Source organism: Papilio polytes, unplaced genomic scaffold, assembly GCF_000836215.1.
Source record: "Papilio polytes unplaced genomic scaffold, Ppol_1.0 DF823731.1, whole genome shotgun sequence".
Lineage (NCBI taxonomy): Eukaryota > Metazoa > Arthropoda > Insecta > Lepidoptera > Papilionidae > Papilio > Papilio polytes.
This window is the reverse complement of record NW_013525473.1, coordinates 2,684,964-2,709,441: the sequence shown is the minus strand read 5'-3', so window position 1 is coordinate 2,709,441 and position 24,478 is coordinate 2,684,964. Positions and strand designations below refer to the sequence as shown.

Below are 24,478 nucleotides of genomic sequence, written 5' to 3'. Positions count from 1 at the left end.
ATACAAGTGATGCACGTTTCCAACAAGTACAATTTCAAGCCTCCAGCTATTGTCCCGAATTACAAATCTAGGACGCTGACTTAGTTACATCTTTCTTTTCACTTTAAAGTTAATCTTTAAATTGTCATACTTTTTAAACTAAAAGCGTTGTAATTGTAATTGTTACAATAAATCAAACAATAATAAACTTTGACGAGAAGAAAACTAAACGCAAACTCACACGAATATACTTTACTGCTTCCAAATGTGAATGTACACGCAAACATAATCGATGAAGCACAAAATATCAAGAACTCGAGAACGTGAATTACATGTACTAATTGTATGTACAATTTATTTGCAGTACCTAGATAATAACTAATTGCTAGATTTTGGTGGTAATTAAAATAATCCTCGTTTGTTAATTAGTGGCGTTTACAATAACAGTATGTACTGTCAGTTTGTACAAACATGCCGCTTAGCCGCGTGTTCACAGACTCATAACACCGTTTACACAAAAGCGTCTTTGTGGGAACACAACTCGAGCATGCATCCTTAATGATGGCTCGATGTCACAGCTCGTTGTCGACACCTCCACCTACATAATAATTTGTTGTTGGCTTAGTTCTACGTCTTTTACTAAACTATGCTGCTAGTTTTTATAACAGCGCTGTGAATGAGTCCTGATCTCATAATCCAGAGGTCCGTAGTTCGAAACCACGCTCTGCTACCGTCGATTTGTGCCGTATAGAACGGGTTAGGGTCCCGCGGCACAACCTACCTTTAAACTACGCATGCATGTGAGGGCATAATATTGTAAGTAAAGGGGAGTTGTAAATATAGTGGTACTTACCTGCGTGATTGCCCGCCAGACCACCTGCAGGTGCCTGGTCTCTGTCAATATCAATCGAGTCAAGTCTATAGACATTAGCACCGCTGCCAAATCCAAACGCGAAACCGTAAGTCGAAGCGACCCCGTTCGCTAACAAAATTGACGCGCGCGTAGTGTCTTTCGCGATGTCGGACAAGCAACCACTTCCGATGACCTTTTAACTCGTACTTTTGTAACCGACCGACTCGCTGGGCTGCTTACACGCGACACTTTCTCCCGCACACCTCTCCACAAGTCCCGCCCGACCGTATTGGAGAGGAATTCAAATCTACCCACTAGTGCGGAAAAATAAAAAAATGCGATCAATTACCGCGAAATTTAAACTATGTTGTGAACCCGTATGATCTGTACTGAATAGAGCAAGAAAAAGTTTAATAAATTAGCAATCTAAGTTGCTATCTTTCAAAAAATCCTTACTTAAAACTGGAGATCATGTTTTATTTCTTAAAGTAAAAAACGGTTGAAATAGATTTAAAATAACCCATCAAACTTTGCTTACGCGCAAAGCTAATAGGATTAATAAATTAATTCAATAACGTACGAAATCCTTGTTTGGTAACATATACGGTAGCTACTCTTCTTGTCTATTAATTGCGTTATCATGTAATTTCTTACAATATCCCAAATAAGTTTCTGAATTCGTATATTACAATGTCTTCATACATCTACATATTCAATTTACACAATTGTAACATTACTAACAACTAACAGTTATTAATATAATTTAGCAATTTTCCTAATATATGAGAGAGAGGGAGAGAGAGAGAGAGAGAGAGAGAGAGAGAATTCTTCACATTAATTTCATACAATTATAATTACTCTTATAATAAATAATACTATTGTTGTAATATTTAATATTGTAATTTAAACAGGTAAGACTATCCGAGTTCTTTTAAAACGATTGAAAAATAGAATAGATAAATAAGTAATTAGAGCGGGAAAACTACTAAAACCGTAAGAAGCTTACGTTTTTAATATGGTCGCTATAAAGACAAGATAAAAGTGAATAATATCTTTTAAGAAATACAACTCTTGGACTTTCAAATAAAACTGTGTCTCGGGCAAAGGTAAACAAGTAAATACAATATTGTCAACGTAGCTTAGACGTACACAAAGCAAATGTTTTATCATACAACTTCAGTTACCTTTGGAAACTTTATATTTAACTACCGATCTTTCAAAGCTTATGTGGTAAAGAATATACATGTTATCTTCTTTCTAGCATATCCTCTTTCATTGATGTTATAGTTAACTACTTAGAATTGATAGTTTTCTGATGTTGCAAGATTTTTTAAATCGGTTCAGTAATTTCAGAGCCTGTTCAATACAAACGATCAAATCTTCCCTTTTTTGACCGACTTCCCAAAAGAAGGAGGTACTCAATTCGTCTGTATGTTTTATAACATTTGTTAGGTTAAAATAACTAGCCAGATGTATTTTTGTGCAAATTTCATTATTTACTTGTTGTACTGTAATGGAACTGTTGATTATTATTTCAGGGAATTATTAAAGTAGTAAAATAAAAATTGAAATTTATTTATTTCATAATAACAAAGTTGTTTAATCTTACATGTTTTCCTCATCATTTACCTTCCTAATACTAAAAGCATTATCGTGTTGTATTACTGTTTCTTACTTTTAACTACTTCTCCACTTTTCCGCTGAGATAACTTCCTAAGTAGCCATGATCCATCAAAAGAAAAGTAAAAGTATTGCTATAAATAATGGATAAGCGTAATGCTACGTCCAAATAAATATATCGACATATAAATTAAGTACGAATAGGATGGAGTATAATAAAACAAATTTAAAAACCAATTTTGTTTCTGCCTCAATGAAACAGTTGACAGTGTTCAAAATATTCGATATCGTAAAAATATTACCCATTGGTTAATTGGACAAGGACACATTTTAATTTTTAACACTATGTATAAACATAACAAACCAACATTTAATTAAATGATGTGATTCATAATTAAATTTGCTCTACTGTCGTAAACGTTGATATTGAAGATTCAACGAATTATTCGCTGGTTGTAAATCAGCGAGTTCTTCATTTAGCCAGACATGTGTCTGTCCATTTCTTTTAAACGAACTTCACGTCGCCTTTAATGTTTGCCCGTTATTTAATAAAAGGGTTTCATTAAACTTAATGAATACGCCTATAACTTTACTTCAAAAACTTTAAAAATTAAACTTTAGGATATAACTATAAGTAAGAATTATTACAATACAAAATTGTCGCACGCGACTCGGCCCGCGTTGATTAAAAAAAAACAACTAAAGCTGTTTTCCAGACTATCCTTTACACCTATCAATTTTATCGAGATCCGTTCAGTCATTTAGGCTACAAACTCTTGTTAAGCATCCATCCATCTAAAACTACGCATTTATGATGATAATAAGATATGTCTGTTTTTTTCCACTAAACTAACAGTTATGCCACTGCGAGAGAAAAACAGAGCACTGAAAGTGCCGATGTCAGCTCAGACCTTTTTATTTGTTAACTAAATCTGCTTCACTGTATTATTAGTGCAAAGAGTAACGTGAGAAGGGTTCAGGTGAAATCTGTTCGACAATCTAATTTGTCGGTAGCGGTGCGCGTAACGGTCGACTTGCGGAGATAGTCTGAACTAAGATGAATCTACCTAATCGGATTACACGTCTTGCCAATATTGCGTGCTACTGACGCACGGAAACATGGTTACATGCTACTACCGTAACAAGCTTTACCGTTAGAAAAATGTCGGTAATACATCTTTTTTGCCGACAAGCATAAGGGCAATGTTTTTCGCGAATGTCCCTTTATGTATGTCGTTTAGTATGCAAGTTAATTCTTTTATGACCCTGTTATCCGAATCATTTGTACGTTTGGCGTCTTTAATTCGATTATTCATAAATTAATTCAGTTACAATTAATACATCAAGGGAAGCTTAAAAATATAATTAATTAGATATATGCGTAAATACGCGTTTGAAAAATAATGATGTAGTCGTGTACAATTTTGTAAGCTCACATAAGCTCGCTCGTTCCTAACACAAAAGCTGTCTTCTCTATGAATGTTCTATGCAACACCTTGAATGGAGAAGCGATGTCACATGTCGCAATTAAAACTCTCACTCACACAACATACTAGAGATTACGATGAATATAAAAATATAAAAGTAAAATGTTATGGCCAATTTATATATCACAATAAATTATTGCAACTGAGTTCAATTACATTATTAAATATGAAGTTAAAAACAAATTGCTTGCTAAGGAAAGAATAAAGTGATATTAACCACATCTATACTAATATTATAAAGAGGAAAGATTTGTATTTTTGTATGTATTGTAATAACTCAAAAACTAAACGACCGATTTCAAAAATGATTTCACCGTTAAAAAGCTACATTATCGTTGAGTAACATAACCTATAAATTTATATTTCACATATAAGGTACAGGATGATTGAATGCACTAAGCTATCTCTATGATGATTAATCTTATAATACAAGAGATCGCGAATACTCCGACTAATAGTTCTGTTACATTAAGCAATTACTTCCTTACAGTTTTAACGACTTCCTCGTTTGGGAAACTTTGTTAGTTATAGAGGCGCTATCTATCAAAGAGTAGGAATTAACGATGGATGAATTGTTCTATCTGTAAGATCCCACTGTCGAAATTTGTGTATAAAGACATATTCTCGCCACTCTCGTTATCTTAAAAAAGAGATAACAAGTAACCTAAATTGTTTTTAAATTACTGGCGACAGTGGATGTTAAATTTTCAACTGACGACACGCTGTCTAGGAAACTAGGATGACGTCACAATTTGAAGATGATATTAAGTCATTGTAATCCTACAAATGGAAAACATTTCAACCCTATCATTGTAAAATATAATTATTCTCAATACTCGTAGCATTGAAGTGGATATAATAATCCGATATTGCAGTACTGAGGGTTGATAAGTCAACTAGAAACTAGCAATAAATCAATTCGACGTAGCGAACTTAACGATCGTGTAGTTCAAAAATCACTAGACCGAGATTCAACAGCGAGTTAGCTTGCTGCTTGTAAATCTTTATTATTTAAATTCATTTTTAAATCTATAGTAATACTAACCTATATCTATACTAATAAAACAACGCGTAAACACACAATACTTCTTAGCGTAGGATTTCAGCAATCACAGCATATTTTTAAATAATATAATACCTTCTTTAATAATAACACTTAACACTTACGACTCGCTTAAAGCGTATATTAGTTATACTAGTTATATATTTTTACGCTATTAAACTTAGGTGGTAGATAGACTGGAAAAAAACTTCACGTGGGAAAGGGACTATAACCTACAAGCTGCCGACATCAAGGAAGCAAGATTATGGTAACTGTAATTTTGACATTTGCAATTGAGTATATGACAAATGTAAACAAAAAAATAAAGTTTTTACAATTTTATGCGGATGAAGCCGCACGGGATTAGCTAGTTTGGTCATATTTACTGTATCAGCGTCCCTTAAATTCGAATATTAAATCGATATTGATTTTGTTTGAAGTTAATGATGACGTCTGGTGTATTAAGATAATATTGACTATAATTGAAGAAGATGGAATTATTCCCTCACCTTTATTCAATAGAGTTTATTAATAGTCAATCAAGCTTGTCTAATTAATTTTTTTCAGCCTACGCTATCATTCTCTATAGTGAGAATAAGGTCGTTGTATTTGTAATCTATATTTTTATTTCTATTCCTTTATAGCAAAACCAAGTATAAAAATATTTTATCATACATTGGATTTAAGTTATTATAAACAACGTACTGTTAGATATTTCCACAAATGACTTCCTTTAAAATATAGATAGCACCTTAGATCATTTAGTTATGCATGGTTTTGTATCTTGGGGAAAAATATACCACTATCATTGCTTTAAGACTATTTGCAACCACACTTATTAAAAATGGTGTCACAGAACATGGTTTACTTACGTGAACTCTGTAGACGTAGATTGAAAACATTGTTTTCGCATAATCCCGCTTCTGATTGTTAGATATTTCCACAAATAACTTCCTTTAAAATATAGACGGACGGCCATATTACTTGTAAATTACTTTAAAACACACAAACTGAACTCCAATGCGACAACGCAAATATATCGAACGTTCCGTTCTGATGACTAGTAAAACACAACAAATGTACATATAAATAGCACAGATTATTATTTGTTAATTTTTTTTGAATTCTTTTGAGAATACAGAATACATCAAAAATAATTAAAAAGCTAACATTACTCATTGATTTTTTCTTATTAACCGTTACTACGCCATATTTCCCTTTTACTATTTTATATGCAGTTTCGTGTTAAGGTAGCATGACTTTGTTATTTTTATGAATAATTCGCTCGTTTTTACTTTCAGCGTTACTTAACAACGATAAGTGCGCTGTTTCAACGTGAACTATATCCATTCTAACGACAGTAGTTAGCACGCGCTGACATTATTAAATTTCTGTCAACATTGTTGCATTTTGTTATCTATGTGTTATTAAATATCTAATGGTAGAGAATCTACCAGCTTTGTATGCATACTTCTCTAATAACGCGAACACATAAATAATTGCAGTGTATTTTTTCGATATTTCGAGTGTATAGTATATGGCTATATTCGTTACGCGTAAAAGAAAGAAGTTATAATTTAGTAATTTGAAATTGAAATGTAACTAACTATAATAATGTTACAAAGAGCAATATTTGAGTAGTTTTTATTTTTATATTTAATTGGTATAATTCAAGAATTACGAGGCCGATTTGAAAAAAAATTGCCTTTACACCACATTGGACTACATTTGTCAAAATAAGCAAAAAATAAAACTTGTTATTTTAAAAAAGTTATGTGTGTCACATTTAATTTGCACAACATTTCAGACTGTTTATTAATGTAACAAAAATATCGAAGTCTGTAGATCGTAAATAAAATAACTTATGAGAGTTGTCGAAACAATATTTTCATGCAATGGTCCAGAGAGAATGGAGTTGATACCACCACGCAATTTCTCTGTCGGTTGATTGCTTTCCGCTATTAACAGTTATTGGCTAGAGTACATAACAGTGCGGAATATGCACGAGTATTTACTGCTATATCTCTTTTGTGATAGACCACTTAATTCTAAGTTAAATTTGTTATTTATTATGCTTTGTGATGCCAAAATTTACTTAAGTTTTACATTAGAATAAAATTAAACAAAATATGTTTTTGTAATACTTTGGATGTGCTATCAATATTGAGGTTATTTAGGCAACTATTATTTTATTTAAACAGATAAATTATCAATCATAAACACGCAAAATGCAAAAAAAAGCAACCTTATTTGAATCAAACATTCGTTACGATATTGTATAAATTTATTTAAGCGCAAACAAAATTTAAAATACATTTTTAAATGGTTCTGTTTAAAAAAAAGTATTTCCGACAGTTTTCATGAATAAAGGAGTGGAAAATAAATAGCACAATCTAACTTTACGAGTGCAGTGAACCATTTATTAGATTGATAGATACTATCAATGGGAACGAAAAATATACTTCGATTTGGTGACACTTTGTTTTAAAACACGATAATGTTTTATGTACCCGTGTATTGTTTATCTTTAAAACATTACTATGTATGTATAAGTATAATCTACACTATGATACTATTAAGACAAAAGATTTATATATCTGAATATATTGAAATAACTCAAAAACTACTGGGTCTATTTCAAAAATTCTTTCATCATTAAAAAACCACGCTATCAGTGAGTAACATAGGCTATGTTTTTTTTATTTTGTTAATTCCACGTGGACGAAATCGCCAGCAACAGTAAGTAAATAATAATGACCAATTTATAAAATTATTTTTCTATATAATCAGCCACGTCTATGAATATAAAAAATGAATAGACAAGACAAACTAGGGCATATTTTAGTTGGAAATTCTATGTTAAAGGATTATAAAGTTAAATTAGTTTCAACCGCCGATATTTCATCTGTTGAGCCTTTCTTAAGATATCTCAATAGTTTCCTCCCGCTGTTTACTCAGAACTAGAATTCAAGTTTTACTAGAACTCAAGTTATTATAACTAGATATCCTTAATTTTCATCACATTAACTTTATTCGACCAGTAAAACACAAATGAAAATAGTGCCATAATGTTTAGTTACTGAAACTTCTGCGTTAAAATCCAAACGATTGAGAAATCTGACCAGTAGTTACCTACATTAATCTAAAACCCTACTTAGATAGGAAGATAAGCACTTACCATTTTATTTATTTATGAAATCCTAGTCATTACCTGTGAAAATATAAAAACATTTTTGTATAATTATTTCAAACTCAAAGACAACTAGGTCGATCATAAGAATTCTTTTTCAATGGTGAAAAATGTAGCCTATGACTAATATTTCTTAATGAAAAAGCTGCAATTTATAATTTCACGTGGACAAAGTCGCGAGAAATAAGGAGTAAAATATATACAACAAAGTGCTACGTATCATGTTTAGTAAATGTTTGTAAAATACATGCAAAAGGTGTTTGAAAAAGGATTAAGCGCTAATGGACTGCTTTCTATTTAATTTTTGATTCCCTCTCGGGATCACAGGCGCTGTACATTAACAGTGAATTATTAATAGTGGCTCATATTCTAATTGAGTTAAATTTTACTTATTTGATAAATAAATTACTTACTTATTTTATCAACAATGTTACTCAGAACAATGTTACGTAGCCTATAATACCTACAATGATCTATGTCAGCTACCCTTCAGTGAAAGTTCGGTCAAAATCGCCCTAGCTGTTTCTGATATTAACCGGAACGGAGCTTGCGGACGGACAGACAGACAAAAAAATTAAATGCGATTTTCATTATCGGCAACGCAAACACATCATCTTCCCGAAATCTGGGATTCTTCTTTTGATATTACAAACAGAGACTCCAATTTTATTTTATGTATAGATTTAATAATTTAATAGAATATTATGTATATGTGTACGTTGGTACAGTTGTTGAAGCGACACTTTAGTAAGAAATCTTAATATCCATCCGCTACTAAACTTGGCAGCGACTTCTCGGCCATTTGTAGAATAGTGTGTCAAGGTCGCTGTCATAGTTGCATTCTTAAACTATATTATATTCAGTTTTAATATTCTTTTAATAATATTGTTCAAAGTTGAATTTAGTCAGAATTCGAACATAGCACTATAATCACCCTCTCATTTTCCCGTAAGCGTGTCGGTGCACCAGGTTTCGTCTACCAGTTATTGGTCATTAAAGGTATAGTTCCATTTTTTATCATATCCTTTTTAAACATTATGTTTATTTGTTTTGTTGTGTATTACAAGACAAGTCAAGTAAAAAATAATCGGAATTTTTAATACAAAGGTTATTTAAAATTTTACCGAAAACGTTTACCATTACTGAATAATATCGTAGCTATTTGTAGAGTATACGTTTAAGAATTCGATGTGTATTTTAGTATAGCATTTAATGAACTGAATACTCCGATAGCACCCGTATTGAATTGGATCTCGGAATGCGATATGTCTATGTTGAAATGCTCACATGAATTCCTCAAGATAACACAGAACCTCGGGGTATTTCATATATTTAAGATGAAGTTATGACAATAATGTTAACATATATAGTAACTATTAACTTCATAAGTACATAGAGTATTAAAATGTACGTAATTTGATAGATGAATTATTTATTATTTCCGAATTATCTTTTCAATTATGGAACTGAAAGTTTTATGTATGTGCGCTATTTTAGATTAAGGGCCTATCCCACCAAATTGTAAATAGTCAGATAACAATCCAACATGTAAAATATGTGATGGACTAACGGATTTTATTCCCGTATATGTCAGTGACGTCATTTTAAGCTATCTGAGCCCCTATCAGACAGTGGTGGAACATGGCCTAAAAGCTCTACTTAAATGTCTCAAATACATTCTGATACATCATAATCCGTAGGGCATTGTTTTAAAAATAAGGATAAAAAAGGTCGGTATAAAGTGTAAAAGAATGTCGCTACAGTAAATATAATGCGGGAGATAACCTCACTCAAGTGTGAAGGTTGGTTTTGTTTTTAATCCTTATGGAGTTAAAGTTATATAACTATCACTGGAAAAAACTTTTGCCGGTACGAAGTTTATTCCCAACTCTACACTGTTATGGGAATGGAGCTAGAATTATCTCATAGTAGATACGTCTACCAACTAAAATAAAATTTTTAGTTTTGTTTAATATAATAAAATTAAAATCTTTTAGCATAAACATAAATTTCATAGATGCGTCATCTATACTATTATAATAAGGCATAAACACACACTTCTTTGTTACATAAGATGTCAGCAATTACAGCATATTTTTGAATAATATTTTTTTAATAAAAAGCCTTACACTTGCGTCACGCTTTAGACCACAAGTTGCTGCCAATATCAAGGAAGCAAGGTTGTCATCATGTCATGTAATTTTGACAAATGTAAACAATAAAATAAAATTTTCATAATTTCATGCGGATGAAGTCGCACGCGAACAGCTAGTTGAGTCCTATAACTTAAGGAGTTTAAGATATAATTTTTTGTTAATTAAATCCTAGAACCTTTAAATTACAAAAGGAACTAGATCTAAAAAAAATAGATAATCCCACTGAATCTTAAGAGATAAAGAAAAGCCTGACTATCGTTTTCTTTAAGCAATTTCCACCCCAGTTATTATTCTCAGAAAATTTGCATGAAAGAAGCTAAGGTGGGGGTAAAACAATGAAATCTGGTGACTTAATTTAAAAACTGGAGATTTTATATTAGAGGATTATTAAGTTTAATTAGTTTAAGGAACCGCTGTGAATTAAGCCTATTGAGTCTTCTTGGAATGAGATCACTTTACATTTCATAAAAGACACAAAGCTTAAACAATCAGTTAATTTTGACGAATTAACAGACGTAAGTTATTATTAGTAATAAAAAATGTGTGTTTTTTTTTACTTTTATTTTAGCGTTTAGTAAATGGTTTAAAAAATTAAGTACAGTAGAATCTCGATAAGTTAAAGTCCAAGGAAAACACAGAACATTTTAAGTTATCAAGAGTCTTTGTTATAGTGGTTTTGGGCTCTGATAGGAAGGGACATATTTTATGGAGTTATAGAGGTTTTTAAGTTACCGAGGTTTGAGTTATTGAGGTTCTATTGTAGTATCAATAATTCTCTAATAAATTAGATACATATCAGGCGGTATTTCGTATTGATTAAACAATATTTTTTCTTTTTTTTTCAGTTGTACGATACCTGAGGCCACAAAATAAAAAAGTAAGTCAACATCAAATAAATGTTCCGCTGAAAGTAAAATGTGTTTTACCACGCTACTTTATAACATTAAATTCAATTTTCCCTGTCAAGTGTTAAAAGAAAAGTTCTAGAATGTTGAGTTTACTTAGCACTGTTCCGCGAGTGTCTTAACCTTGGCAATTTGTTAACATGTCAAGGCTACTGCCGTATTTTACCTACATTTTTAACGAATCAGTCGCAACCAGCAGAATAACCAATAAATAGTAATTTGTTTCCTTTTTAAAATATAACGATTTAGTTATATTAAATATTTTTGATGCATTATTTTGTTGATATCCTCTTTATATACTTTAAACAGTTTTTATTAAATTATCCATATAAAAATGTTATACACAAGCCCACAGTCTATATATACAATCTTGCGTCTATAGTCATATTAGGTAAACATCCTTATTGTTAAAATTAACAAAAAATAAACAAATTTACTCGGTACTTTTATCCATCATTAAAATAAATTTTGGTCTACAGTTTAATATTCGGTGCTACGGAGTGTACTACGCTCCAATGTGCAGTAGACCTCTGTAGCATACTACGCCTCAATGCGTGCTAGCGTAGCGCTCTTTGCTACATAAACGCAGAGGTAGTTATTTTTCAAAATACCAAATATTACTGCTAATGAATTTGAGAAGAAAAAAATGATACCAATTTTATAACCTAGTATATTTTAAGCTATTTAAAATGTTACAAGAAATATTAGTAAAAGGGTGGTGAAAATATGACACAAAAGAATATTAATCGTGTAGGATGACATAAGGGATAATCCATTACGAAGTCCTTCATATTGTATAAAGGTTTCTTTAAACTCATAATACATTAAATAAATAAAAATGTATACGTTAATTTTTAACCCAGAAAGCTTTTATATCTTGTCTCTTTTTAATATTCAAAACACTTTTAATGTCAACTTAATTATTGTTTGTGACAAGTTAAGTATACGTAACATATCTAAGGTCGAACATAATAGTACATCAGTGCACAATAGAAAGATAAAAATACGAGAAAACTTAATTCAAACTATGCTTTAAGCAGACCAATATTGTTTTAGACCGCTGGTACATTTTAATTTGAGGTCAATTAACAGTAAAGATACTTGATACTACTGTTACGAGAGTTTATTTAGTAATATTTAAATGATTTTATTATTTGCTTTGATTTGCAAAGGAGCTTGTTTTGAATTTGCCTCCGTGATCGGGTGAGTGTAACGAAGCGTGGAAATTGTAAGCTCAATGAACCAGCACTCAATTTATCCGGAGTAAATAAAAAAATATTTATGAGATACAAATATAAATCACGTTAAGCTTAATATAGACGTAACTAAAATAGTTTTTCAGTTTAAACGTTTTATTAAATAACCAGTAGCACAATGTTTTATTTGTGATATTAACTTGGATTAACAGTTAAATTATTAAGGGTAGAATTATAACATGATCCTCTGAAGAAAAATAACAAAGATAACAAACGAAATTTGAATCTTAATTGATATCTGAAGACTCGGTTTGATCTGTGCTTCAGTTCTTATCGAGGATTATTATTTTTAATTACTTCGAGAAATCAAGAAGAATAATTATCAATCTACGAGTAACCATATTAAAAATGTAGATTTTTCTGGTTATAATTTAGTGGAGAAGTCGCCTAAGAATGATTTATAGTTAAATGTATTACGAGTAACGATATTAAAAATAGATTCTTCTGGTTACAATTTAGTGGAGAAGTCACCTAAGATTTATAATTAAGTGTAAAACAAAGAGTAGATTTACAAGTAATACAGTCTTGAATAAACTAAGATAAAAATGGATTACAATCAGCAAACAATTGAATAATTTTATAACCGTAGTCCTGAATAACATACCATAGAGGTTCTGTTACTGAGATCGTGAATGTAAATATTTGAGGAAGTAAAATGATCCTTATTTCATTACCTAGTATAATGTCAACTGAATAAGAAATGTAATGTATTTCTAAGTGGAAATTTTATTTGTATTTAGCGCAACGACGTAGCTAAGTACACTCGGTCTGTGATCCCGCGGCAAACAAACAGGGAATGAAGCAGTCCATTAGCGTGGACTCCTTCGTGCTGAAAACACGTTGCAATTTTAAATAATATTTACAACTTGCCTTGCTGAAAATTTATTTGTGAAAGTCTTTTACATTTTATATTTCTACCTCAGTTCTTGTGTCTCATTATTATTTTCTACCTAATTTTTTTTATTTCTATATTTAATTTATTTATCATCTATTTATTGCCAGTATACGATGAAAATATGTGAAAACAATTGTAGTTAATATCTTTCGGAATCTGAACAAAGACGTCAAAGATGGCGGTATTGGTAAATTACGCAATAAATGAACGGGAAATTATATCACTATGATTTGATGAAATTAAGAAAAGGAAAGAGATGGGAACAACGAGATTCCCTGGTTTCGGAACCAAAAAAGATGTAGCGTAACAGTGATGAAATTCGCTAGGAAGTAACTAGGAACGGATGATTAAAATCGCCACGTCTTGGAAATAGAATTGTGTTGGGATCGAACAACGGGCCTAAACTATATGATGAGGAATAGATCCTCGGAACGGATACTTCCGGGACTTACCTGAGATAGTTGCGTTTTGGACGGAAACGTGGTCCTGCGATACGCGTAGCTGTTTTCACATCCTTTCGATACTTGGCACTTTGATCACTTAACATTTCACTTAGTCAATTATCTCTTGTGGTCCGTTTACTTTGAATATTGGTGACAAACTCCCCTTACGAAGCATCAAATGCATGTGTCAACGCTTCACTCTAAGTTTGAATTTCGAACCAAAACTTCCCAAAAGACAAAGAAAGAGCGGAGAACGTTAAAAAAGAAAAAGGATCAAAGGAGGTCGGTTATAACGATAAATAAGAGGAACAAGCGTTTATGCGGTGACTATAGAATAAATATCTATACTAGTGTTATAAAGAGATTTGTATTTTGAATGTATTGGAACAACACAAAAACTACTGGTCTGATTTAAATAATCTCTCACCATTAAAAAACTACGTTATCAGTGACGCTTTACTTTAAGGTAAAAACCTTATTAATTTCACATGGGTGAAGTCGGGACCAAAAGCTAGTACAAAATATTACTAGTCTGCGTTTATCTCAATTTCTTATATTATATCAAAACATTGCATGAAGTTAAAAAAAAGATAATACTTGTACTGGTTCATTTATGTATAGTCACGTCCCAGACTCGGAAGCTCTCCAGACGAAAGAGAAATAAATAGACCCTCTTACCTTACAATATAGCTATACACTATTTAACTTTTAATTAGCCTGTACCTACCTACTTATTTATATTTTTATGAAGTATTTTTTCACATTAAACAGACTACAAAGTCTTGCCCATGGAAGTAATGTCAGTTACATAGTAATAAAATATTGATTGAGTCTCGGCTTCATATAATACGCTGACAAAATTGATAGTTGTTACCTATCTTTATGAAAAGTAAAGCGTTGTGGCATGTTTCCTTTAAATGTAAATTATATCAATCATTTGCTTGTTGTGCTGCTGCCCAGTTTTCTTAAATAGTCTCATCTATTGTAAATTTCTTACAGTAAATGTCGTTTAATGATCAATTAACCACCTCGAGTGCGTCAGTTAAATGTCGTTTTATAATAAAAGAAAATTTAAACGTAATATATTGTACCAAGCGAATTAATTAATTTCTTTCAACCATGATTACCTAAAAGAACTGAATTATTAAAATCTTTGCGTACACAATAATACAATGTTTAATTTAATGTTTGTAATTTAACGTTACAGAAAAACAGACTGTATTAAAAACCAAATCGACTTAATAAATCGACTGAATTGTCTATGGTTAGTACGCCGGCTGGCTGTCAAAACGGTTTAATTTCTTGCCACTAGTGGCGCTGGTTGCAAAAGTCTTCTATGACAATCGCAAGCTTCACACCGACGCGTCATCTACGTCGGATTTTATTAGTTTTGTAATTTTATGTGATTAAGAAAATTGTGATAAGTGTAATTTTTATACACATCTTGGTGATAATACTAGTATTAAGATTTGTTATGTTATTGTTGCACGAGGGATTACAAAACGAGGTAAGAAAGAAGCTGTGAGTGCGGCAATGGAATTTGTTTGGGATTTGCGAGATCGATAACCCGGTCGGCTAGCCATGAGGCGCGACGCTGAGGTTATGTCGCGAGTCGCGAGCTAGTAGTCGAGTTCAAGTAACGGTCCACAAGCCGGAGCGGCCGACTCGCATTACAGCCGCACAATCCGGTCGGACCTGGGACCAGTTAGATTAATTTAGTATCTAGATCCTCATTTGCCGCCCTCATTCCGTTGCGCTTACCACCAATAGCATCTGTAAATAAATAATCGGTAATTAGTCTCGCTTAATAAGTCAGGAAGTCCCATGATCCCTCACCACCTATAGAACGCTCGAAACCTTTGAATTTTCCTTTGAGATATGCGCCTGTTTCCAGCTTACCCTGCCTGCAGTGCGTGCCAAGAGCCCCGAGTCCCAGCCATTAGATTGAGTGGAGTGTTCCCCGCCCACACGTAGCCCCGTACGCCGCAAAAATTCCGCGCGATACAACGGACTCCTCCTCCAGCATGGAACTGGAGAAAGCCCCCACGCCTCTCCACGAGGAAGACTCCAAAATCACCCTCACTATCAGACTGATTATGCAGGGGAAGGTAAGATAAGGGCACTTACATTTTTTTTAAATAAAAACATTGGCACTTTTAAAACTTGTACTTTGTACTTGTTACTTATACTTGTTTATCTGTGAAAGTGTACACTTTACCTTCTTCTAATTTCCAACAATGTAGTTATCACACTATTGCTTTCAATTTAATTTATACCCTTGTAGATTATTCAAGATTTTTTTTATTAATATGCTTGTGTCTGTAATGTTCAATTACCGCTATCCAATAGTTTGATAGCTAAATTATTATTATCAATTCCATATAGGAAAGCATGTCACTTGAGATACCCCTACATTTAATAATGCTCGGAATTAAATAAAAGTTAATTCTTTACACTGAACTTGAAATTCATGTTCATACATATCAATAATATGGGGATTTGTTCAATTTTCCTTTTATCGGAGATGTTTATTGTTCTTAAATTATGTTTCACAAGCATTAAAATGTAATTACAATCTTGCTAACTGTAATACACTACTGAATTTATGTTTTAATACAATTATATTAATTAAAATTATATAATTGAAATTACACATAATGACTGCTAAAAAAATTTATGTTGCACTTTTTTGTAATTACCTTTGTAAAATCAATATGTGGTTTATTTATCTTAATGAAATTGTTACTTGGACCTGAATAGCTGGTACCAACATTTATGTTACCTGAACTTAACTTAATTACTCTGTTCCATGAACGAGTTAAACAATAAAAAAATACCCTATTTTAATATAACACAGCATTTTAATCTTGTTAAGAAACACTTGTATGTCTGCTAACACAAGATCTTGTTTACTTATTACTCATGTGTGCTTAGTGACTAGGCTTTACAAGACAATATGAAGCGTTAACTTCAACAAAATAATGTATAACTCTTAAATATTTATTATTAGTGTACAATGTACAATTTTAAACATAGGTAACTGATTTAGAACAGCCACATATTTAGTTTGCACCGATGTGAGACATATTGATGCTAACATGTACCTATGTATCAAGGTACCTACTTTTAATTGGCTGTAATCCAATACAAAATATATTTGGCATGATGCCAAATATCAGCACTCTGCTTGTTCATCAAACTTGTCCATTTGTCTCTTTTTCTAATTGAAATAATCCATGTTATTCACAGTAAGGGCTTTTGTTCGCTAACATTACTTATTGTTTTTCATCCAGCTGTTCCATTAAATTTATATGTCTTTTATATAAATCCATCCAAAGTAAAATGAGATCAGAGATGTGTTTTTTTATTATACAGGTTGATAAACACACTAATAAAAGAAATCACTGCTTTGTTTCACAGAACCTTATCACTGTGTTCATTTTTAAATGATTACAATAATTACTTTAAGCATAAAAAAGTTATAAATGCATTTTAAATTTAGATAAGGTGTTCAAATTAATTCCATCAACTCATAAGACTTTGTTCATATCTTGCATGTTTATGTTGCATATCTAAATATCCAAACAATTAAATATTAACACTAAAACTATTGTACTTGGTGTTAGCTGCATGTACATTGCTTGCATACTGTGGGAGTCAATGTGCAGTGTTGCCAGCAACAAACTGAATGCAGCTACTCTAAAACTGTCTCTATGCATCCCCGCTGCATCTATTATTGCAGCAAAGAATTGCTCGATGCTCAGTCTATTATTGGCCAGCAGACAGGAAATCTTTTGTACAATAAATCTAAACGCGACTGCATTAATTATACTGCCACTTGTTGCACAATACTTGCCAATGGTGCTGTTTTTGCGCCTGAGTTATTTTAAACAACAGTACTTGATGTTTCTAAGATACTTGTAAATACTAATCAATTTGTTTTCTTTTCCGCAGGAAGTTGGCAGTATTATAGGCAAAAAGGGAGAAATTGTGAAGAGATTTAGAGAAGAGGTATATATTTTATATGGTGCTCCATACTCCATAATATAATATTCTTTTTACAATAAAAATGTAAATAAATCAATGAAAACATTTATATTTGATAATATTGCAATGCAATCCTTCGGTTTTGAGTCTCTTTAAAAACTTAATTGACCAAAACTGTTTGTAACTAGCCAGTCATTAAATTATTACAAAAGAAAACTCACCTGTATATTAATTCAGTGTATTTTTTGTTATTTTTCAGTCTGGAGCTAAAATAAACATATCTGATGGATCATGCCCGGAGCGAATTGTTACAGTCACAGGCAACACAAGTGCTATATTCAAAGCCTTCACACTTATCTGCAAAAAGTTTGAAGAGGTTAGTAATTTAAAAAAAAAGCACAAAACATGCCCCTTACATCTCAATTGCATAAAAATATATCTAGTTAATTTTCAATTAACTCGAGAAAAAAAATTATATAGTATGTACAGTACTGACTCTTCCTGATCTTAGTATACGTAAAAAAAAATCTTAGTAGACACTAAGGCTACTAAGATTTTTTTTTATTCCGCGCTAACGAAGTCGAGGGTAAAAACTAGTTAAGTTTAAAATGTTTTAAGTTAAAATATTTTTAACGTATTTGATAAATGTGTCATTTTCACAAAGTAATAAGGCACCGCAAACACTAGGTACCAGCAATCTATTTCTTCAGATAAAATCCCTGAACTGCGAAGGAAATAGCTTTGCATGTAATTTAAATTTCAAATTTGGCGCGAACGTAATCGCGAGCAATTTCTTTTCCGCTTTCGTAATCAATGTGTGGACTTACTGTTTTAAATCAATCCGGCATAAATAGCTGCATAGTACACATTCTGCGCTACTTCTAGTCTACAATATTGTAATGTAATGCATATATGTATTAAATATTTTACATATTTAAATGAAAATCTCCATGAACGGTTTACATAAATTTGATAAATGAAACGTAGCAACTAAATTATTGAATTGTTTCTTCAATAAGGCTAATAATATCCAAGATTACTTCAAACTACTATTTGCTCTGGACTTCGTCTACGTATTCACGTAAAAAGTAGCAGATTTTCAAAATTCTTTCAACGTTAAGGTAGTGTTCTATCTGTGAGTAATATAGGCCATATTTTTTTAGTATCTTTCAATTTCACGCGCACATTCAACCTCTAGTAATAAATAAAACCATGTTTATTTATTTATTAACAGTATTTTTTCTCACAATCTTCATTCATTTGTTTCACTTTTTCGTGTAAAAGGCGCCGTATCGTGCCACTGGCCAGTTGGACCTCTTTGGCATAACCTCTCCCGTGCTACGAAAAAGGTTCGATGGACGTTATACAGTGGCAAGATACGTATTAAGATAGTTATAGTGGTGAGAGCAAGGTGTGAGTGTTGTGGTGTCGGCAGTGGTGCTCGCAGTTCAACGAGGGCGGCGGCGGCGGCTCGCGCGCGCCCATCACGCTGCGGCTCATCGTGCCCGCCTCGCAGTGCGGCTCGCTCATCGGCAAGGGAGGCTCCAAGATCAAAGAGATACGTGACGTCACAGGAGCTAATATACAGGTACTTACTACATCGATATCTTTAAAGTTGATAAAAATTGAGTGTCTGTAATCTCGAAAAAAAATCAGATTTTGCGACGATGATTTGACTTACTGAAAACGTAATTGGAAAAGACCTTTGTCTGTCCGTATCGGAGATTTCGGACACTATTCCGTGTATCTCCGAAAAGCCTGGTCCGATGTTGACGGAACTTTTACTGGAGGGTAGCTGACAGGGTCGGGCATATTATAGGCTGCTTTACTTTAATTTTGCGCTTTGTAATTGGTGCGGGAATAATTTGGATATCTTATTTTTTTTTAATTTCAATATTACCTTTGTCAACAGGTAGCGAGTGAAATGTTGCCGAACTCGACAGAGCGAGCTGTGACTATCAGTGGAACTTGCGATGCGATCACACAGTGCATTTATCACATCTGCTGTGTTATGCTAGAGGTATGTGTCTATTTTAGTACATTTATATGTATAAGTCCAATCTAGTTAAAAAAAATCTTTCTATAATCTGACCATGGTTTCTTACTATCTTAGACCTGGTTTGATAATGTTGCTATCCTGTATATCGTCTTACAGAAAAAACAGGGATAGTAATAGTTTTGTAATCAAAGGTCAGGGCATGTGAAATTCATATATCTTTTTATTCCTTACTGCGATTTTTTTAAAGAACATTATCGTACAAATATTACAAAAGCGAAAGGCTGGATGGACGGCTTATACTATATATCTACAAAATAGTTAACAGATCACTATGAAATTTGATACAGACGTAAAACAATCCGAAATAATACAAAAGTAACTTCAATTTTTTTTTAAATCCGCACAGACGAGGTTACAGACAAAGACTAGTAATAAAAGTTTTTTAGTTATTCATAAATAAACTAGCTTGCGCCCGCGACGCCGTCCGCGTGGAATTAATACAAAACTGAGTAGTCTATGTGTTCTCCTGGGCTATCCTCTACATCTATGGCAAATTTTGATCGAAATCCGTTGAGTCGTTTAGGGTATACACTCTAACGAACATCCATCCATCTAAACTTTCGCATTATATCTATAATATTTGTATGATTATTTGTTAAAATGTCTTTTTCATGGTATTCCAGAGTCCGCCGAAAGGTGCAACTATCCCGTACCGGCCGAAGCCGAACGTGGCGGGCCCCGTGATCCTGGCGGGCGGGCAGGCCTACACCATACAGGGCAACTACGCCGTGCCCGCGCAGGACGTGAGTACACGCACTCGCCGCACACAGGCACACACACGACATACACATACACACAAATACAATAAATATGACTAAGAAAAAAATATTGGTTTTTAATATTGGTAGATTTTTGTTAAACATACTTCATACTAATATTACAAATGCGAAAGTTTAGATGGATGGATGTTTGTTAAAGTTTGTAGCCTAAACAGCTGAACGGATCTGAATGAAATTTTGCATAGATCTAGAGCATAGTCTGGACGAACATATAGGCTACATACTTTTTTTTTTAATTCCTCGCGGAGGGTGTCGCTGGCGGAAGCTAGTTTACTAATATTTCTATTAACCATTCAAACTAAGCTCTAGATATGGCTTACTATAATCAAATGGCGGGATTCGAACCCTCGACCGCAAGATCGGTAGTCCGTACTTCAAACTACTAGGCTATTGGCGCTTAAAGTTACTTCTCTTATGGCCTAACACTGAAACGAATCCTAAATACTTCGCAACGTCGGAAGGACGCCACAATTTGACGTTTATATGTGGCCTTATTTAAAACGTAACATATTTAAAGACGTATCAGTATTCGGCCGTTAATAATAAAAAATAAGAATAAAGTCATATCTGTTAGAGATCTCATTGGAAATGTAACTATTTTCGTCGCATATTTGAGTTCTGTGTATTTACGCCATAATTAAGTTGTCCCTTCGTTGAATTTTCAAGACCTCTGAGTGGCATTTAAATATAATTGTATCAAGTGCATTTAATTCATTTTTCAGAGGTATAAAAGTGTACCAAGATTTTGTTTTAGTTAGTCATTTTGAACGAAATGAGCTTAGAGATTTTTATTTTAGGATATAAGATGGTTTTTTGTTTTGTTTTGTTACCTTAATAATTTGAATAAAATGTATGTTACGAATATTTAGTTTTATTGGTATTTAGGATTTTTTTTTAAATTACTGTGCAATGCACATTTATTTGTTGTCTAAAATGACGCTATGTTAAAGTAATTTTTATCACCGCTATTTAAAAGTAATAAATTGGTTTGTCTTTTTTAAATCTAATTTACATAATATAATAATAATCGTTGTATTATTATAACAATAATCATTTAATTTATCAAAGAGTATTGCGTCGAGAGGCCATTTCGCAATCTCATTATATTTGCAAAGAAATAATACGCAAGTTGAAACATGAACGTAATTAACGTTTATGAGTGTTTTTATTTTATTAATTACGTCTTTTTAGTAAACTTAAAGCGAATATCTTTTTTATTCAAAGAAGATGATTACAACGATAACATGCATTATAAGATTTATTGTAAACGTTAATTGCCGCAGTTGCGTACAGATATAATGTTTTATAATATGTTTTAGTATTTATAGGTTATATGTTATTTATCGATTACTTGTATATTACAGACACTTAAACCACTGAATTATAAAAATATTAAAATCTACTACTAATAAGTAACAAGTTAATACTAAGTTTTAAAAGCACATGCAACACTCTACAACACATAAAGTACAAGTTGGATGAGGTCCACTCTTCCACTGCCTTTTTCTCTTTCGTTTTTATGGGATTAGAGTGAAATAGGGATACGTTAACAGCGCTCTTATACGTAACAGTAGGTTTCGAGTGCTGTGATACTATTGTCTAAAGACAGACGTAAGTGCAGTGTAATGGTTGCACTTATAATATTGCTGGGTGCGGTGTGCAGGCGGTGTGCGCACCGATGTTCCCCCTGGTCGAGGTGAAGCCGCCCCTCGTGGGCGCGCTGCCGCCCCACCACCTGCTACCGCCGCTACACGAACACCACCTTGTGAGTCCGACCGCTCCACAGGCTGCCTCATAGAGACTCCCCTCTCTCCACTCTGTCCACTCTAGTGCTCGGTATACTCTGTCCATCTGAAACAGCCCACCTTCTCCGATACTTGGTTCTGTATGACTACGCCCAACCCATTCCACTTGTCAGTTAATTGTCAATGATACTCTTATACCCTAATCTTGGCTACTTGGTCTTACTCCCCCTATGAAAGTACATAGTACTACTCTATCCATGATTGTCTTATAGAATGTCCTCCCCTCCACTAATCAGTAATCTACCCACGTGACAATTGTAGACTTCCCCTTTGATTCTCAGTTTTATACTCCCATGAATCCTCAAACTTTAACTACTCAGTTTTTTAGTATCTATCAAACGTAGAGCCCTAATGTGCCCTCCGGTCTTACTCTAACCATAAGTATAATCTCATCAAGTATTTAGTTTCAATTTGACTTCTAAATTACTCCTCAGCCTACCATATAGTACGTTAATATGTTAATCATGTCTAGAATCCTACAATTTGGTGTAAGATATGTGCAAGCAAATGTTTTCTTTAAATTCTCAAAGTCCAAACCTCCCGCAGTAATAAAATTTCCGTAGCTTAAGAATGAAACTTTAGACGTGTTTCCGAGTGTTATTTGACAAAAATTATTGTTAAATACCAGTTATGATGTTAAGCAGGCTCCAACACTTGCAATTTGAATATACATATGATAAAAAAAAAGTTACATATACAAAAAGACTTTTTAAACTATTGGTGCATGAACAACGTCCATTCAATAAAAATTATCAAAGATATAAAATCCCGAATATAAAACCGTAAATTTTCTAGCCAACATGTTTGAAGCCAACTTAACGAACGGTCATATGAATCAGATTATTCCCTACATATTTACTATTGATATCTCTATGAGGTTGCTTGGTAAAGAGTGTTATTATGTGATTGGTGCTGCCCCGGCTCCCTTGAAAATGGTTTGGATGTGTGGTGTCGTACCCTTACGTAGCAGTTACAGTTTATAAACATTTAGTACTTAGATACCCCAGCAGTATGGAATGTATTGGAATTTAATTTTCTTTGCGCTGTTTATACCCCTGTGCTTATAAGCCCCCCTGTACAGTAAACCCCCGACATTTATGCACTTAATTCCCCGGTGGTACCCCTAATCGATGTCCTATTTATGATATATGTAGATAGTCTCCCCTTATTAATTTCAGCACATACGACCGTGTACTATAGTCGAAACATGTAGTCAAAAACACATCGAGCTTTATCTGTTTGTTTTCTGGCATCGCCGAGATATCGAAGCTTTTACGTTTTTTAAATTCACCGTAACTATGTTATAAAGTAAAAAGTTTTTATATCAAATATTCCTACAAATGCACCTTTCCTTATTTTGCCTTTACCTCGCCTCTTCCGATAATTTATTTGTTTACCTACGATTATATCGTTCGATTAACATTAAAGTCGCATGTCGGGACCGTATTAAAATGACGTTTATATAAATACGGGTTTGTAAATTTTTTGCCGATTCCTAACGATGTATTGGATTTGGGCAGCATCATTCAATACTCACAAAGTGGTCGGAACACGGTTTTAGTGCAGTGCTGAGAAAATTCGCAACTCCATGTCATTTTGTTCCATTCTACGATCGAGAACAGAAAATACTTCGAGTATGTTTAATTCAAAAATTGTGTACCTAGTTACCCCCCAGGATTTGCATGTGAATCTGAATTAACCATACTTTGATTTTTTGCGAATTTTCTCAGAGCAATGTAGTGATTTCATAATCTACTTTGTACCCAGGTTACCCTACCCAGCGATCCCTTCCCGGCAATGTCATTGAAGACGAAAACAAGCAGCTGGAGCTTATAATGTTCTGAATGCATTTATTTTGGCAACATGTTTTTCAGATTGTTACAGAGAACAATCTGTTACATTAATTTTATAAGAATACGATATATTTGTTCTAGTGCGTCGGGGAGTATTGTAAAATCAAGAAGGAAAATAAAAACGACGTATAAAACTAGAATTTTTAATTTCATAAAATAATGTAAACCC

At 32.9% G+C, this 24,478-nt stretch overlaps 1 protein-coding gene across 5 annotated transcripts in view; it reads left to right on the top strand.

Moving 5' to 3' along the window:
• LOC106103631 (poly(rC)-binding protein 3) overlaps nt 1–24,478 on the top strand; it is a 108,844-nt gene that overhangs the window by 74,693 nt on the left and 9,673 nt on the right. Inside the window, exons 4-11 of one of the 5 annotated variants that reach the window (XM_013283419.1) lie at nt 11,173–11,204; nt 15,721–15,934; nt 17,781–17,837; nt 18,073–18,189; nt 19,249–19,401; nt 19,726–19,833; nt 20,496–20,615; nt 22,315–22,416. In XM_013283419.1, the coding sequence (XP_013138873.1) occupies nt 15,851–15,934; nt 17,781–17,837; nt 18,073–18,189; nt 19,249–19,401; nt 19,726–19,833; nt 20,496–20,615; nt 22,315–22,416 (741 nt within the window). In that variant the 5' untranslated portion in view covers nt 11,173–11,204; nt 15,721–15,850. Of the gene's footprint in view, nt 1–11,172; nt 11,205–15,153; nt 15,334–15,486; nt 15,617–15,720; nt 15,935–17,780; nt 17,838–18,072; nt 18,190–19,248; nt 19,402–19,725; nt 19,834–20,495; nt 20,616–22,314; nt 22,417–24,478 lie in introns of those variants that run through there. The other 4 variants (XM_013283418.1, XM_013283422.1, XM_013283420.1 and 1 more) reach the window with 4 other exon arrangements.